The sequence below is a fragment of the Taeniopygia guttata genome, chromosome 1, assembly GCF_048771995.1.
Source record: "Taeniopygia guttata chromosome 1, bTaeGut7.mat, whole genome shotgun sequence".
NCBI classification, from domain to species: domain Eukaryota; kingdom Metazoa; phylum Chordata; class Aves; order Passeriformes; family Estrildidae; genus Taeniopygia; species Taeniopygia guttata.
Genome location: NC_133024.1, coordinates 66,327,892 through 66,345,338, shown reverse-complemented (window position 1 = coordinate 66,345,338; position 17,447 = coordinate 66,327,892). Strand labels below are relative to the sequence as shown.

General features: G+C 38.4%; 1 protein-coding gene across 9 annotated transcripts in view; it reads left to right on the top strand.

The window, feature by feature from the left end:
• The window catches only part of FRY (FRY microtubule binding protein), a 180,545-nt gene that overhangs the window by 16,463 nt on the left and 146,635 nt on the right, over window positions 1-17,447 (top strand). For 2 of the 9 annotated variants that reach the window (XM_030274481.4, XM_030274462.4), the window contains exon 1: window positions 4,930-5,846. The exons of 6 other annotated variants lie outside the window; for them this stretch is intronic. In XM_030274481.4, the coding sequence (XP_030130341.4) occupies window positions 5,777-5,846 (70 nt within the window). In that variant the 5' untranslated portion in view covers window positions 4,930-5,776. Of the gene's footprint in view, window positions 1-4,928; window positions 5,847-17,447 lie in introns of those variants that run through there. One more of the 9 variants, XM_072930170.1, reaches the window with a different exon arrangement.

Here is a 17,447-nt window from a genome sequence, read left to right as displayed (position 1 = left end):
TATGTGATTCAGCAGAGGACATTAGTAAAGCTGTGGATCTAATGTATGTGTTATGTCATATCTGCCAGTCGCTGTGAATAGTTCCCATACCTTAGGGTATCTATAATTGTGCTAGACACCTATATTTAGGCTCTGGAATACCTTTGAGCTATGACCAGCATCCATCTGAAAGCTGGCGCAGTCTTTCAAGAGCAGGGCAGAAAGAGGTTCCCAGAGGAGGGAATGTGAAATCATGAAAGCAATGCAGCCTATCCCAGGACATGACAATATCCTTTTTGTTTTTCTCTGTTAGGTGTGTTCTGCACTGGAATTAAATGAGTCTGGGAATTACTCTTTGTAGGGTTGCTTTATTTTGTCCAAGAGGACTAGACTGTATTGAAACCATGAAGATGCTATTAAAGCAGCCCTTACTTATTCCTGAGGTGAAGAACTCCAGACGGCCTAACTTTTATACAGACTGTACAGTGTGAATCCAATCTGATTCCATGGGAATCAGAGACACAGATCTAATTCAATATATGGTATTATTTGGCTAGAAGGGCTTGATATTTGACTCAAAATAAGGAGGAAAAGCTATATGAAGCCATAGAAATTAATAATCATAATCATGATAAAGCACATTAAAGCCTTCAGTTGTTCAGCAGAACTACTTTAGACCTTGAGATGTGTCCACAACGCTGCTTGGAAGATGAAATTTGAGTCTATATTTTCTTTGTTACTGTTGTCATTCCTAAGAGGCTTTCGGCTACTCTTCACATTTAGCCTCAGATTCTGAAGAGTTAAGATTGCAAAATACACATAGGCCCTTTCATACCAAGCTAAAATGAGCCCTAGAAGATTGTGCAAGACTGTACTATATTCAAATCTCTATGTGCTTTTTTAAGGATTCCTGCAAGCATTGCTGAAAGCACAGAGGACTAAGCTGCCTGAATGACCGTAATAAACAGTAGTCACTAAAACTGTAAACAAAATTAGTACTTATGCTACTAAATACTAAGAATCTAAAAATCTAGTTTACAAAAGTAGTTACCCTAAGTATCATGTGTATACAGTGAGGAGAAACAGGCTGCTTTGAACAAATAATTATGTTCTTTACTGGAACTCTCTGGAACTATTGTGTCATGCTTAAGGCACTCACCTCCTAGTGTAGGCATCTGAGCTGGATGCCTCAAGATAGATATTGTGAATACCTCCAGCAGTATGTGGTTTTGTTATTCTTGTTCCTTTACTAAGTGAAAGCTTTGGAAGTCTATTTTTCAGATGTTTTGCAGTGACAATAGCTGTTCATGCAGCATTCTGCTCACAAGGTCGCTTCTGACCATGTTGATGAACAGTGTCCCCCAGCTTCTTTTTCCCCAGAGTTGGGGCATGGAAACTCCACAGTTACAGACTTTGTTCAGACTGAGAAGGGTATTAACCAGGTAACAGAGGTTCCTGGATATTTGTTTCCTCTGAGCTCAGAAAACAGTGGGAGAACAGAAGGTGCTCAGTGTGTCACAAATGTGGAGTGTGAGTTACACACAAATGTTTATAGTTTAAATATTGCTTATGGTAATCATCATGGCAGGCACATGAAAAGCCTTACATTTTGAATCTGTGGTTCAGTGTGGTGAAAAAAAAAGCAACTGTTATTGTCAATTCCCATGTAGTAATGTCATAAAGAAGGAGCCCAGTGTACCTGTAAATGTGTTAAGTCTGTAACAGCCCTCATCAGACAATTTGCTTTCACTGACAGATTTCATATACTCATGCCTGTTATCTTTCACAGCCTGGAATATGTAATTAAATTGTAAATATCACAAAGTCAACAAAAATGAAAGTGGAAGCTATATAACTTCAAAATTTCTTAGCCTTGTGAGCCTACCAAAAATAAGTTCAGAACACTAAATTAGAGTGCTGGTGTTTCTGCCATTTCAGTGCGTTATTCCTTCTTTAGGAATGTTTCCAAAATATGAGTAAAGTCATTATATATATGGAAGATGTCTTACTTGCAAATTTAGACTGGCAAATATTTAAATTTAATTTAGCATTTCAATTTTTAAAAAATATGTTATGACTAATGGTATAAATTAGTAAGATTTTAATTTATTATACTTGTAATTTTAACGAAGATGTTAAAAGTTATGTTCTGAGTCATTTATGTTAAGGGTGATACTTTTGAAAGCAGAACCAATAATGGAGGAGTATCAAACCTGAAGTAAAGCTTAATAGCTACCATTCTGTATGAACTCATTCATATGATGCCAAAAATACAGACTCTGAGAGCGGTGGCATTTTTCCTTAATATGTTTTGTCTTAATATATCCATTGAGATTTTCAGTGTTTTAGTACAGCATCATACTGTCAGTGGAAGCACACAATAGACAGACATGTTCTTCAGGAAGACTACTAAATGGTGAGGGCAGTGAGATTCTGCAATTATGTTGTGATGAAATGCTTAAAAAATGCCTACTATACATGAAATTGGGTTATTTTGGCTCCATATCACTTTGGAGAAAGTCAGTAGAAAAGGTGCTGGGAATCTGCCACTCCTAGACAAACAGCTGGACGTAGCTGTAGCCTTTTTAATGTTACTCCACAAGGAAGTGCCACTAAGCATTAGGTGATACTTCAACATGCCAGACACAAACTCTGCCTATGGTAGTCGAATCCAGGTGTCCTTGGATGCAATAGCCCATTTATTTCTTCACCAAAAGATCACAATGTGAAGAAAAGATTGCTAGACTGGTTAGACTTGATATAACTAGTGAAGACCAAGTGGCAGGAATGCTACTGGATCCTGTTCATACAAGCTGACTCAAAATAAGCAAGGATGGATTTGCAGATCTGAAAACATAGACTTGAGAAATAAATAGAGACAGTTAAGAAAACTGACTGTGTGGGATGTCTGAAATGTCTTTTACTTGAAAGCACCAAAACCAACCAACCAACAAAACTTTGAGCTTTTCATTCTGCTTGTGAGGGATGCTTGGGACCCTCAGGAGCTTCCCATGGAGCCAACAGCTCACCCATGTCAGCTGGTATTCTCCTGACAGCAGCAGTACAAAACATGAGCTGAGTACCACTATGTGAAGGAATAAAAAGCAAATGGTTAAACATCCTTACTCCTTTACAACTTTGAAACAAGAAGATTGATTTTAAAGAGTCCAGTATCCAGTGAGGTTGAGAGATGGAGTAAGAATAAGATTTGACCACTAACTACATGCATGCATTTGCCTTTAGTTTTCATTTTGCCTTGTAGAACAGAGATAGGAGGAGTAACAAAAACAGAACAAAAAATAAATTGTGAGGTGTTAAAAAAACCTCAAAGATCTTCAAATTTGCATTACAAACCAGTTAACTTCCCATTCATTCACTCAAGGAAGAGTAGGCATATGACATTGCAGCTTGGGTAATAACATTTTTGTTGAGCATATCAAAAGAGAGATTCTGCCCTGTAAATATAAACCACAGATTTGTTGGGGGGAAACTATCTGCATCAACAGAGAGGCTGCTTGATACTCAAGATGAAAAAAAATTGGTTATATTTAAAGGTGTGTATTTAATTTAAAATTGGATAAAATATAATATGGATTTAGGAAATATAACTACTTGTAAACTAACCTCCTGTTTTTATTTTCAACAAGAGAGTTCCAATAAAATTAATTTATCTGTCGTCTCCAGAAAAGCATGTGATGTAGGACCACAGGGGAAATTATTACTTAAATCCTTGAACATAGGAATTAATGCAGTATTTGTGAGGGTGAATAAGGACTTCCAAACCTACTTGGCATTGTGTCTGATGAAAAATCAATTAGTGGGATAGTGGAAAGTCATCAGTCCTAGATCATGGAACTTCCCTTATTTGGTGTTAAATTTAACTTCAATTGTAAAATGCTGGATTGTGCTGGCTAAAACAGGATGGCACCAAGAGGAGGCTTTGTCAGTGGAGGGGTAGGGAAGGAGGTACAAATGGGACAGCAGGGTCTCAATATAAATTGGGGATGCAGACTGACAGCAATGTAATGATAATTAACAGCATAGAGAGGAAGAGCTGATCAGCTTTCATTGACATGGCTGGTGAGATCAAACCTGAGATACTCTGAACATTTCTGGTTGTTCATGTCCATGAAAGGGTGTAAACAGGTTTTGAGTGAAGTTCATTTAGGAGCTGAAAGAAGGTTTACAAAGTGAGTTTAAACAACAGCCTGTCATTAGTGAGGACACAAAACCTTATCTCTAGATGAGGTATGTTTGCAGAAGACATTTAGCATATTTTCAGTGAGAACCACAAGAGCTTGGTCTCAGTGACCCTTGTGTTCCTCAGTTTCCAATCCAAACATGAAATATTCCACTTACTGAAAGTAAAAGTAATGTGCAAATATAATTGCTGACAAAGTTCTTAGAAGAATCAGCAGCAGACAAGCTCTGTTTTGTCTCAGATACTATAATTATGAAATGCTGCAGGAAATTTATTTCACTAAGTGAGAAAAAAAAGTTCTGTTATTCCCAGGAAATAATATCTGGAAGGATGATACCAAGAATATGTGAAACAAAAAGTATTTTAGAAACTGATTCTTACTTTTCTTCATTACCATTAAAATATGCATAGTGATGTAGTGTAATTATATGAAATGAAACCTTAGGAATATGGAAATTGTACCTACCAATTAAGTATTTTGTAGAAAATACAGAGAGATTAACAAGCAGTGAATTGCTTCTGCCTCATTTTTTTAATGTGTATTCAGTTCCTTTTTAGAAACCATTATTCAAGATAAAAATGATATCAAACTGAGCTTTCTGTGGCTCTTCCAGAGGTGAACAGAAAGCACTAAGCTGTCTGGCTTATTTGGCGTTATGAATTCAGCTTGACGTCTTTCATCTTTGTTGGGGGGCGGGGGGGGGGGGTGGAAAAAGTGTCAACAAAAAAATGACAACACGTTTTTCTGTAGCAGTGAAAGAAAAGCAGAAGCAGGCAGACTGCGTGCCGTGGGTTTAGTGCTCTGGAAGTGCTTCTCTTGTGCAACTGGGCTGAGGGAGAGCGTTTTTTCCCTCCCAACGTCACTGCGATCAGATCTATGGGTGCAGCTCTGCTTCACTGCAGCATGATGCAGTTGTGTACAGTCCAGCGGGCTCTTCTTGGAGGCAGGCGGAAGGAGAGCAGCTGACCAGAGCAGGCAGAGGATGTTCATTAGAGGGTGCTTTTTTTCCCCCTAAAGCGAAGCAGTACGTGCGAGATTCCTGCAGCTGCAGAAGAGACTGTTTCGGTAGGACTTGGAGTTGCTGCTCGGCTGGCGAGAGGAGGTGCATGGCTCGGGCTGGCAGCTTCTGACGGGAAAACAGCTTCAGGCAGGCGGGCTGCGCGCTGGCAGAGGCACGGCTCAGACACCCTTCGGGAAGGTACTCTGACTGTGCCGATGGAACAAGTGCTGTGCTGCCGCATATGCCTGAACCGACCAGAGGAAATTTGCCCGCTTGTGGAACGGAATAAATGAAAATACTGAGTACTGAGGGGCAGAGGGAATAAAATACTCTTCAGATAGAATTAAGAACGAGCCCCGAAGGAAGAGCAAAGGACAAAAATCTCATGGTGTGTTGTTGTTGAGCTTTTTTAATTTTATTTTTTTTTTTTTAATGAGCTTACCTACCATGAACGGAAGAAGTGGATCTGCGGAGACTTCATTTCCTCCTCTGACCCCTCGTTTACATCACTGACTGGTGACAGTCACATCTACATACATAGTACCTGCCACTTCAGCTGCTCAGAATTATAGAAGCCTCTTTGTATGCAGCAGACATGGCTAGCCAGCAGGATTCAGGCTTCTTTGAAATCAGTATCAAATATTTACTGAAATCCTGGAGCAATAGTGAGTAGCAGAAGAGTAATCTTTTCATATTATGCATTGCTTGGTAAATAGCTAGGATAACCTAAAGGATAGAATCTTACATTTCTCTATGTTTGTGCTGTATAAACCAAGTAATTTTTGCTTTTGTCAGCTCTAAAAATCAAATTGTCAGAGATTTAAGTAGGTTTCATTAACTGCAAGGGCTGTAATGAGATTATACTAGATTTTGCTTGATTAAATTCTGAAGTTAGGCTGCTTTCTGGGTCTAAGTACATTGCAGGGAGTGCATTCCAAACAGCATTTCCTGTCTGCATGTTTGTTTGATTTGTTCAGACTTTATCTAAATATTTTTTTGTAAATTATGTTTAATCGTAAGGGTGTGGCATTGCTCAGAAGTTGGTTTTTATTAATTGTGCACCAAGGACAAAATATCATTATTCTACTTCAGGTCTGAAAGTAATTTTGATGTGATGGGAAGCAAAACATCAATTGCTTATAGCTGCACGTCCCACCCTCTATGCTTAATTTCAGAATCTTATGCAATATTATCTTATGCCAGAAAGAATCCATCTGTTTATCTGATCCAGGCTGGGTGTTGCAGAATGTAAACAAATAGCATTTTAGTCTGCCTTAGTCTTTTCAGTACTGTTGTTCCTGATTTCCATTGCTTTTTTAATCAATTACTCTATAGACGTTTTAGCAATATTACGTAATATGAAGATGTCTGAATAAAATTTAGTGCTTGCAAATATATTCAGATTAGGTAAGGTGATGAGATAACACTGGCAGAAATTTGATTTTTAAGTAAAGTACATGAACAGTATATTCCTTCTTTATAAAAGCTTTTGTTAACAGTGCTAAATCTCCATATTTAACTGTTTTAAAAGATAGAACACAATGTCTCTGGAAAAATCTAGCTTGGCTATATGTGAAATAAGGTTCTGATCATTCTACTATCTATAATTTCATAATGTCTGCATGAAAGACTAGTATTTAAAAATTCAATGTTGTAAAAGAATTGCAAGATCTGCTCAATACAAGGAGAGTACCTAATACCTGCAAAGAAATAAACAAAACACTATATTAGATGTGTGACATGCAAGACTTGTATTCATTAAATGATATCCATAGAAACTGTATTTTTCCAGGTCAACTGTAACCTCAGTAACACTGTAGTGCTTGTTTGAATCTGTTTTTCTACCACAAGTGTGAAGCCACCAGGGAATAATAGTATTACCTAAACAGCATTGCTTATCTGCCCTCCTACAAAAATATTTAGTGCATATTCATTCAAATAAGTGATCCCACAAGGACTAGGAGAGAATTTTATGATTCAGTTACCTTCTTGGACTAATATTAATCTAATACTGAGAACATAAGTATGTATTGTGACAGCACATATTTTATGTCACAGCTTATGACAGAAGAAAAACAAGTCAGTTTATGGTACAGAAATCAAGTCAGTTCTGGAATTAATTTTGTAATAGCCTTTGAAGTGAAACCAGCACTTAAGAATATAAAACCAACTACATTATAGAATTAAATATAAAGTGTTGGGTTTTTTTTTTCCTTTATCTTGAATTATATTGAAAGTATTTCAATATAGGAAGGTATTTCTAGTCTGAAACTAGAAGTCTTTAAGTTCTACTTTAGGGAAATGGAAACAGTATATGAATAATTGATATTTCTGACATTTTTTTTAGTGAATAGACACCCCTTCTACTGTATCTGAAGAAACAGCAAGAGGAATTAAAGTAAATTAATCCAGGTTGCCTTAAACTTGTTGCCAGTTGTTTTGTTTTGTTTCTCGCTTTCATACTGGAAGGGTATGTTCAGAAATCCAAACATATCCTTTCTAGCTGAAAAACAAACTATTTGATAAGAAAACATTAGGGAGTTAAAAAAAACCTGGGGCTTTTTTCAGCTCTGCTATGTGATGGGTGGAGCAGAGGAAAACACTTCCCTTGCTTGAGAAACTGCTGGGAAGCCTGCACATGCATGCATGGGAGCATGTTTTTCAGAGGATAGGTGCTGTGTCTGCACACCCAAGACTAGAAGTAAACCATAAATTATGCTGGGGCATTTACATAGCAGCAAGAGGTCTAACATACAGTTTTAAAAGAAAAATAACTTTGATTCCTACAGTGTATATTTTGCTGCTGTGTTAACAGTGTAGAGGTGCTGTACATGTATGTTTCTGCAAACTGGCACTTCAAAACATCAGTTTAAACAGCATTTATCCTTCTCAGGCTTTTTAGTCCCACCGAAACTGGTCTTCCCATTGATTTGTGTTTTGGTTTACACAGAACATTAACATTTTCTAGCAGATTGCCATCTATGTCTGTTGCCCATACCATGAAATATACTCAGTTATTCTACTTGGAATGACATTTTCCCCTTATTTTGCTATCTAAGGAGTTTCACAAACTAGCATTCTTGACATGCCAGGAAGGATTTCAGTTCAGTGTCACACAGCACTCGCTGAGGTGTTCACCTAGCATGCTGCTTGCATTTGTATGTTCATCATGCAGCTAAGGAGGCAGGTAGTTTATGGACCATGGGGTCAGTTCACTTTAACAGTCAGGATGACACAGTCTGATACAGTCTGTGATGTGTTCTCAGAGAGCCTGTGCCCTTCTTCCTGGGGGATAAAACAGCCAAGTCACAGTCTGGCCTTCAAATCATCCCATCAAACTGAGAGATCTTAAAATATTACTTTGTGCAGTTCCCAAGACGTACTTTTGCTCTGCATGTGTCCATAAGATACTGTGCATGTCGTGCTATCCAGAAAATATCTGTATTGTGTTGGAGATAGAATCAGAACTGGGATTCTCTGGCTGGAAAATAAGAATAGTCTAAGGGGCCTTTTTACCCATCTTATGTGTTCTTACATTTTCTTAAATATTTGAGGGTTTTTCATCAGCGCTGCATTAGTCAACAACTGCATTAATCATTTGCATTACTTCTTTTTGAAAGTACTGCTAAAATGACTATACCTGCACAAGATGAGTGGTACTTACTTAACCCACTCAAGTCAATAACCTGACAAGAATAAATTAGGGCTTAATAAAACTAGGACAATTAAAAATATTTTTCTCAGATTTGTTGTGGGAATATTGCAAAATGCATTTTTGTAAATAAACATTTGTAATTTATTCAAGGCATAATACATAAATACAAATGTTAAGTACTTGAAACCAGATCTTTCCTTAGATTTTTTTTTTTACTTTTTTGAATGAATAAGATAGATTTATGCTGAATTTAATTTCCAAATGCCTTTTTCAAATTCATAGTTTAAAAAAAATTCTGAACAGGAATTTTGAAATCTAGCTACAAGAACCTAGAGTACCATCACTATAAACTGCAGAAAAGTCTGTAATAAATTCTGCCTTTTGCAGTTCCTGGATCTGATCAGCAATTAAGTTTATTGGAGGAAAGGATTCTGTAGAAGAATCTAAATGGCACAGGTAGATGGCTCACTCATGCTCTCACTAGTCAGCTTCTATGTGGGCTTGTAGAAGATGCATTTCTTTGTCTTACAGTTACTAGAGATAGGTTTTAAGGTTTCCTTCTGTGTAATGAAATTAAATAATGTATTATGCATAGGGAATATTATATTTGGCACTTCTCATAGAACAGTTATCTGCCTGATTTTAAGGATTGCAATGCTTGTTTGTCTTCACTGGAACAGAGGGGGGGGTTTTTCTGCGGACGTGTGTTTAATGCAGACTCAGCAGAAGGACTTTTCTAGTATCTGGACTTCAGGTCTCTTTCCCATGGCCGTACTTCTTTGCCTTCTTCCACAGCAGTCAACATGCACATCAAAATCCTCACATCATCCTCTTGCCCTTTGTGCTGTACAAAGCTCGCCTCTCAGTCCTCCTACTGCACCGTGCTCTCTTTCTCTGTGCCCCTGTGTGCCCTGTCCCTGTGGCAGCTGTCAAAAGCTACTTCTTGTTTACAAGTGGTGGAAACATCAGGGACAGCCCAGGCCAGGGGCCACACAGTCACCCACATCAGCTCACATCCCACAGCACTCCCAGCAGGATCTCTGGTTCCTCCATCCTCCACAGCTTGCTGGTCATGTACCAAGCTGAACACGGGGCTAGCATCAAAACAAATTCTGTGGTCAAAAGAGCATCAGACATCAGAGACTTCCCAGTGGCTGACGTGAAGCCTGGAGTGTTGCTAGCTGCCATGTGGTCAGCCGTGTTCTGTCCTTGTCTTGAAGATATGTTTCTACCATGTCAGGAAAAGAAATTAGTGAAGACATTAATTTCATTAAATGAATGTAATACACAAGGCAATAAAATTCAGCCTTTTCACAGAGAATGTTCATGACATTCTGTGTCAATCAGCAAGAGTAAAGGGAGGGCTACAGACACTTTCTGAGCTGAAAGTCTCTGTTATATCCAAGTCTGTCATGCATTTGTTTGATCTTCTAGTAAGATTTTACTGTGCATAAGAATGATAACAGCTGTTTTGTAGGGTTCCCTTTTCTGCAGTCAAACACAGACCTGTCTAAGGCTGAATACTCTGAGCACGCCATGCTATCAGACATAGAGATTTGTAGCAAGATAGCAATCAAGGGAAGAGGCTCCTTCCTGTTTCCCACTGCCCACTTAGACAAACACATTTGCTGCCCAAGGAGAACCTCGCCTTCCTTCCCCTTCTCTTGCTCTGGCATCCGTACTCTTGCAGGCCCAAATAACCTGATTCCAGCAGCTGATGTGCTGCAAGCTCACCCTGCACGGAGAGCTCAGTTCTTGCCTGAAGCAGCTGGGGAAGAGACAGGGCCAGTGGCTGCGGTGAGCAGAGGGAGGAACTGGGACCCGTGTGGCCTGCTGGCTCCCGAGGTGTCACCCCGGCACACTGCCAAGAGCTGGCCCTCGAACAGCCGCTGCCTCTGCAGAGCCCTGGGCACAAAGGTTTAGCATCTGCTCCTGTCTTGGCATCTGAGCCTGCCTGGGACAAGGGATGTCATTAATTCAAGCTGTTGTGCTACCTGAAGGGGATTGATTGCTCTGTCCATTGAGCCTGAACGGAGGGTACATAGTGTATTCCTCAGCTCTGTGTAGTCTGCGATTATCAACAGTAAAGTGTCGTGCTTGATAATAGTGACTGTTATCTCCCAGGAACTTTCTTTGTGTTTAGTCTGATCCAAAGGGAAAGGTAGTAAACTACAATGTTTTGGCTGTTTGTGTTGTGTGGTGGTACCCGTTTAGAACTTGCATTTTAACCTGGTTCTTCTCAGAAGTAAGGGAAAGTGAAAGTTTTATTCCTTTGGAAACACGAGAACTTTTTTAAAAAAATATATTTTTTGTTTATTTTGATGTTTGCTACTCTGTTGAGGACATTCCAGAAGCATTTCTACCATACTTGGAGGGGAAAAAAAGGATGCAAAAATCATAAACGCTTTATTGAAAGATTCAGTTAGTTTGTAGCATGAGTTTTCTTGTCATTAAAAAGTTTGCATGACAGCAGTAAAAATCTACAAATGCTTTCACTGCAATATAGTACATAATTTTTTGTGGTAAAACTTCAAAACACCAAAATATAGGATGATCTGGAAACTAGGCTTTATTAGTTACTGGCAGATATTCCATGAAGGTTGTAATTATTTTGCTTGTGGTAAAAACCAAACTATTACACTAGATGTATTCACTGTGAGTGATTAATTTGTGATATCCTTGATGTTATCAAAATGCCAGCAGTTTGGTTTTTTCTAGTATTTCTAGTTATTATTCAAAAGGATCAGGGAAAAAACTAACAATTCTTATGTTTCCTCTATTCATGTAACATACCGTTGAATAAGCTGTGGTAGCTTTTACTTTTATATGTCTACATAAATATAAAAACTACAATTATGAAAAAGAGAGTATATATAGATATAAGGAAAGTGATAAACAGGATACCTTAGGAGTATAAAATGTACAATAGTGTTTAAAATTTAGTACTGGAGAATATAAGTTGTTATATTAATGTTATATTAAATTGCTACTTAACAATTCTTTTCTATTTTCTCTACTTTTGATACAGTCATTGCATTAATAGTTTAACTCTTTTTTGTGTATTGACTTGGGGACAGTAGGAAGCAGGCTCCACACCTACAGAATTACAGTGGCACATGCTTGTCCAACTTTATTTTCTGTTTTCATTCCTGAGTTTCTAAACAGTCAGAAACTACAGACACTTGCTATGAGTTGGTAGCCCTAGATACTGAATTCCTGTGGGTGTTAAAACCATGAATGGCACATATGGCATTTTAATAGCTATGACTGGCAGGGATAGTCTCATCCCAGCCTCTTACTCCTGTTGCCATGCTTCTACCCCTTCTCTGCCACCCTAATTGCCCACAGAGTTAATATCCTGAAAGCTAAACTTTCTAAAATGGTGTAGATGCTGGTGTCAGCATGAGAAAGGGGATGAGTGTACACTACTAGGAGTGGGAGGCAGTTTTCGCTGATTTCTGCTGTTAGTCTGGTGCAACTGTATGGTAAATCATATTTACTTTAATGGTGACTCCTGTACCTATGCCTGCTTCTAAATAATAGTTCCTTCTTCAGGAAGGAGACAAGTCTAGCTTTTGCATCCCTCTCTTTTCAGAGCATCAGCAGGGAAGTTGTTGCCATTGTTTCCATGATAAATCTGGAGTGCAGAATAATTTCACAGAGATAAATAGCTGAGTTATTTGTAAGTTGGTAATTTTTCAGTCACTGCAGAAACCTAAACTAGATTATAATCAATTGTCCATGGAAAGAAAACCGCTTCTCCTCAGATATTCTTTCTTCTGAATCCTTTGTCCATTGCACTAGCTAAAAGGAATACTGAACATAATGTTCAAACTTGGCAGTAGCTCTATTAGCAAGATATTTTAAGTTATTGAATGGTTTACATTTTTAGGAATGCAAATAGAAAAGTGTTCAAAAGTGTGACAAAGCAGGACAAAACATCTGCTATCTGGCTTATGATCCTGCTGACAGCTGGAAACTAGGGGTAGCAGTGGAGGGGGATTATAATCCATAGTTCAGTTAGGTGGCAGTGAACAGGGGTGGAAAGTGAAGGATGTAGGGCAAAGGGAATAAGAGAAACATATTAAACTGTAGAACAGGATGGAGAGACAGCCTTTTATATATTGTATGTACACCTTAAATGTATGTATACAAATACACTCATTCTAGAAAACACTAAGGAAGAAGTCAAGTGCTGCATGCAGTCACAAGTTACAGTTTCACAGCAGCAAGCCAAGTGTTAACAGCTCACACTGGTGGAATGCTGTGATGGATGGATGGATGGATGGATGGATGGATGGATGGATGGATGGATGGATGGATGGATGGATGGATGGATGGGTGGATGGATGGATGGGTGGATGGATGGATACAAGCTCTTGAGGGAGGACCTGCAGGGAAACAAGGAGTGGAAGTTGCTGTCTTTGTGAAGGAACTCCTTACAGATTTGGAGCTCTTCTGTGGGATGGATGTGTGACAGTGTGCTAGAGAGTTTCAGGGTCAAGATTAGAACATATGACCTGAAGTGTTACAGGGTGATGGTGGGAATATGGGCATTGATCAGGGTGAGGAAGTGTAGAAATAACTTTGAAAAACTTCAGGAAGTTCATTAATTGTTGATGTTGGTTCACGTGAGAGACTTGAACTTCCTGATGTCTGCTGCAAGTGTGAAAGTGTAGGTTGCCAGCAATCAAGATTTCTTGAGAGTGTTGGAAGTCACTTCTTGAATTTCAATGACCAAATGGGTGAAGTGCAACTGGGTCTGTTACCCATTAACATGGAAGACCTGATTGGAGCTCCAAATCCTGAGAAGAGTGGGGAAAGGGTGGCTATGTGCAAACCCTGGACTTATGGAGAGTGGATTTCAGTTTTTGAGATTTCAGACACTATTATTGGGGATCTCATCAAGGACAGCTCTAAAAGACAAAGGAACTTAGGAAAGCTGGCAGGTCTTTGAGGTCAGCATCTTCCAAGAACAAGAATGGACTTCACATGCTTAAGGAGGAGCAGGAGTATGAAGTGACTGGTTTGGCTTATCAGGGACCTCATGACTGAACTCCACTGTGAAGAAAGGGGATATATCTGAGGCAGAAGTGTGATTTGGCTGCAAAGAAGGAATTTATAGACATTGCCTGGGCATGCAGGGACAGTGCTTGGAAATTCAAAACACAGCTGGAACTGGGCTTTGCAAGGAATATCAAAGTCAAGAAGGAGTGTTACTCTTGCTTCCTTAGTGGTAAAAGGCTGAACAAGGACAATGTGGACCAATGGCTGAATGAGGCAGGGAATTTAGTGATAGTGGACTGAAGTACTGAGCGACACTTCTGCCTCTTTCTTCAGCAAGATGGTCTCTCTTATTGTATGTACACCTTAAATGTATGTATACAAATACACTCATTCTAGAAAACACTAAGGAAGAAGTCAAGTGCTGCATGCAGTCACAAGTTACAGTTTCACAGCAGCAAGCCAAGTGTTAACAGCTCACACTGGTGGAATGCTGTGATGGATGGATGCTGTGATGGATGGATGCTGGATGATGGATGGATGGATGGATGGATGGATGCTGTGATGGATGAAACCTGTCTGCCAGGTTTCAGAGTTCCCCTTGACATGGCACATCTCCAAGGGAGAAATGTAGAACTTGTTCAAGTCTAGAGTTCAGAAGCCCAGACTCTCTTCTTTGCAGGAATTACTGAAAAGCCTGGCAATTCCTTACATATTTATGATCTTTTATATATTGCCAATTATAGTCACATTCAAAACCAAGGGATGGCAGAGTTTTTCTTTTCACAGCAGACAGCAGAGCTTGCTAAAACAAGCCACTGAATGAAGCACATCTGAGAAAGACTGACTTCCTAGTTTGCTCTTAGCCAAGTAGCAGTAGTTTCACTTGGTTACTGAATCCACTTGCTTCCTCATCTCTGTGGTAGATCGCAAATACAGATCCCCAAAATATTGATGTTTATGTATAATGTAAGGTCACTGATAAAATGGGTATTAGAGTGTCTGAGAGATTCATCTTGTCATGTCTCAGAGATTTTGGGACTCTTTTCAGGACACTGGTTTGAAGAGAAATCCGAGTGCTGTTTTGTAAATACTGTGGGATCACTATAGTGACAGTATCATGTTTCTCTAAGGAAAAACATTGCTGATAAAAAGCTTAATTAGATGATCGAAGCCTTAGGAGAGAAGTTTCACGCATTTAAAAAAAAAAGGGAAGCCCTTTTGGGAGACATGCTCTACAGTCTTTATCCTGGACACTTTCTATTCTTTCAGAAATTTGCAGTCATCACATGTAGTGCTAATGCAGACAAGTTGAGAGACTGTTGTGGTTTTTCACTACTCAGTGAGGGGGTGAGAAATCAGTTTGTATGTGGCCAAAATGTGAAGACATTAGATGGATTGGTATAAGACAAGTGCTGATCAACAGAATGCATCAGATCTTGATTTTATTTATAATCATGAAGTTGGAGATAGTTTTAGTTTTATTTTGAAAAGCTTGAATTTGGAAGACTAATTTATATTCCCTTTAATTCTTAACTAGTACATGGCTCAGCACAGAAGTCTGACAAGATACTGGTTTGAAGGAATTCTCCTATAATTGGGTGGACATTATGCTAACATTTTTTCCTAATCTCAAGCTATGTCCTCTCTCTCTGTAACTTTAAAGATTCTCCACTAGTATGTGGAGTAAATTAAACTTCAAAGGATGTCCATTTCTAAATTGGTTTGTTTTGATACTGTTTTCCTTGAACAAGTTTTATTGAGTATAATATACAGAATTATCTTTCTTACTGCATTTCTGATTATTATTTATGAAAGCCTTTAAATACATGGAGTAATTTGGGTTTTTTAGTCAGAAGGTTACCTGGATACGGTTCTTGTCAAACTTCTACCTTGAGAAGTTTGCAGAGTGGGTTTCTGCTTATACTCACAGCAATTCAGTGTTGTATGTTTTCATAATGAGGTTTATTCTTTGTTCCTTACTGAGATACCAAGTGCTGAAAGTAGTCATTCCCTTGTAATTTGGAATTGTTTTAGACAGCTTTCCTGCAGAAGCAAAACTTACTCAGTCTGTCTGCCTGCCTGCCTTTTTTTGGACATGTTAACCATATTTAGAAAATTCAGAGCAAGGCAGAATTCTTAAGGATGCTTAAGTTACTATGAATTTGCAAATTAAGCTGTTTGACAGTGAAGAAGGAATCTCAGATGTTGAAAAATGGTGGCATGAACCTCCTGCCTTCTTAGACACAGGGAAATCCTTGCTCTGACAGCCTTCATAAATACCCCAGCTGTGAAACCAGCTTCGGTCACACCTCTGAGAGGATTGCACACAAAACTCATTGTGTTGCCTATTTTAAACTACATTCACCAGATGCAAATTGACATTCATTAATTCAGGGAAAGCACAGGGAAACCACTGCAAATAACTTGGTTGCAATGGTCTCCATTATAATAATATTCATACAGTGCTTCCCATCTGGAAGCTTTACGGACTTAAATTCTTCCAGGATTATTACCTGAATATGAGGGATTGCTTTATTGCTATTCCTGGGCAAATCAAAACAGAGAAATTAACTGAGAAGTATGTATGCTGTGTTAGATCTGGAAATGAAGCCCTGTCTTCTATTTTTGTGCTGGAGGAACCTTTTTTCCTTCACATTCTTGGTAGCCAAGTGACACATAAATCGTGACTCAGCCAGTTAATATATATAATGAGATTTTTAATTGACAGTAAGTAGTAATTTTCATATGGAAATGCCATTGGATTGCCTCAGCATGCATATTTCTTGCTAATGATGTCTTAAATAAAGAGAAAATTACTTAGCTGTATTTCTTTTTCTATGAAGGCAGGTGTTTGAAACAAATAGCCTCACCCCACCCCTTATCTGTGTGCCACCTGAATCAAAGCTAGGTGGTTATTTTGATTTTTGTTCTATTGTTCATAGGCAGGAAAATGGGACAGAACAGTGTATGTATTCTTTACTGGGATGAGTGTTTGATCAAGAGTATTTCTGATTCTCTGGGAATCAGGAGTTGGAATGTATCACTTTTTGAAACAGAGAAGTCATCAGGGTTTGTAGTAAATTAAGCAAAGTCTCAGTGTGTCTTTGGTGAATCTTGGTTACAAATATGTCATGGAACATGAAAATATTTTCAAAGGGAATGTGATGTTAAAAATGTTGGTTGTTTTTACTCATTAGTCTGTCATGTATTCTAGCAGTAAAGGATAGGACAGGTCGAATTGAGTGTTATAGGGACCTGCAGACCTCCATAGCAACTGAAATGACTGAAATAATTTGAATTATTGTTTTAATGAACTTTTAAAAGTTGTTACTATGAAGAAATTGGAATATTATAAAAAAAAAATTCAACAGTTAACAAAATAAACAAAAATTAATGATTGTGTGTATATTGCTCTGCCTACTTTTTAATGTAAATCCCCTCTTTTCCTGAGCTCTGCCGTTTGGGCTAAAGAACTTCTAAACTTAATATCCCTGAAAGTGAAGTTTAGAATTTTGTGCTGAAATGGTTTTAACTTTTCTAATAATGAGAAAATACAAAATAAACCCTGTTGTTTGTACACGTTAAAAATTATCTTGTTGGGAAT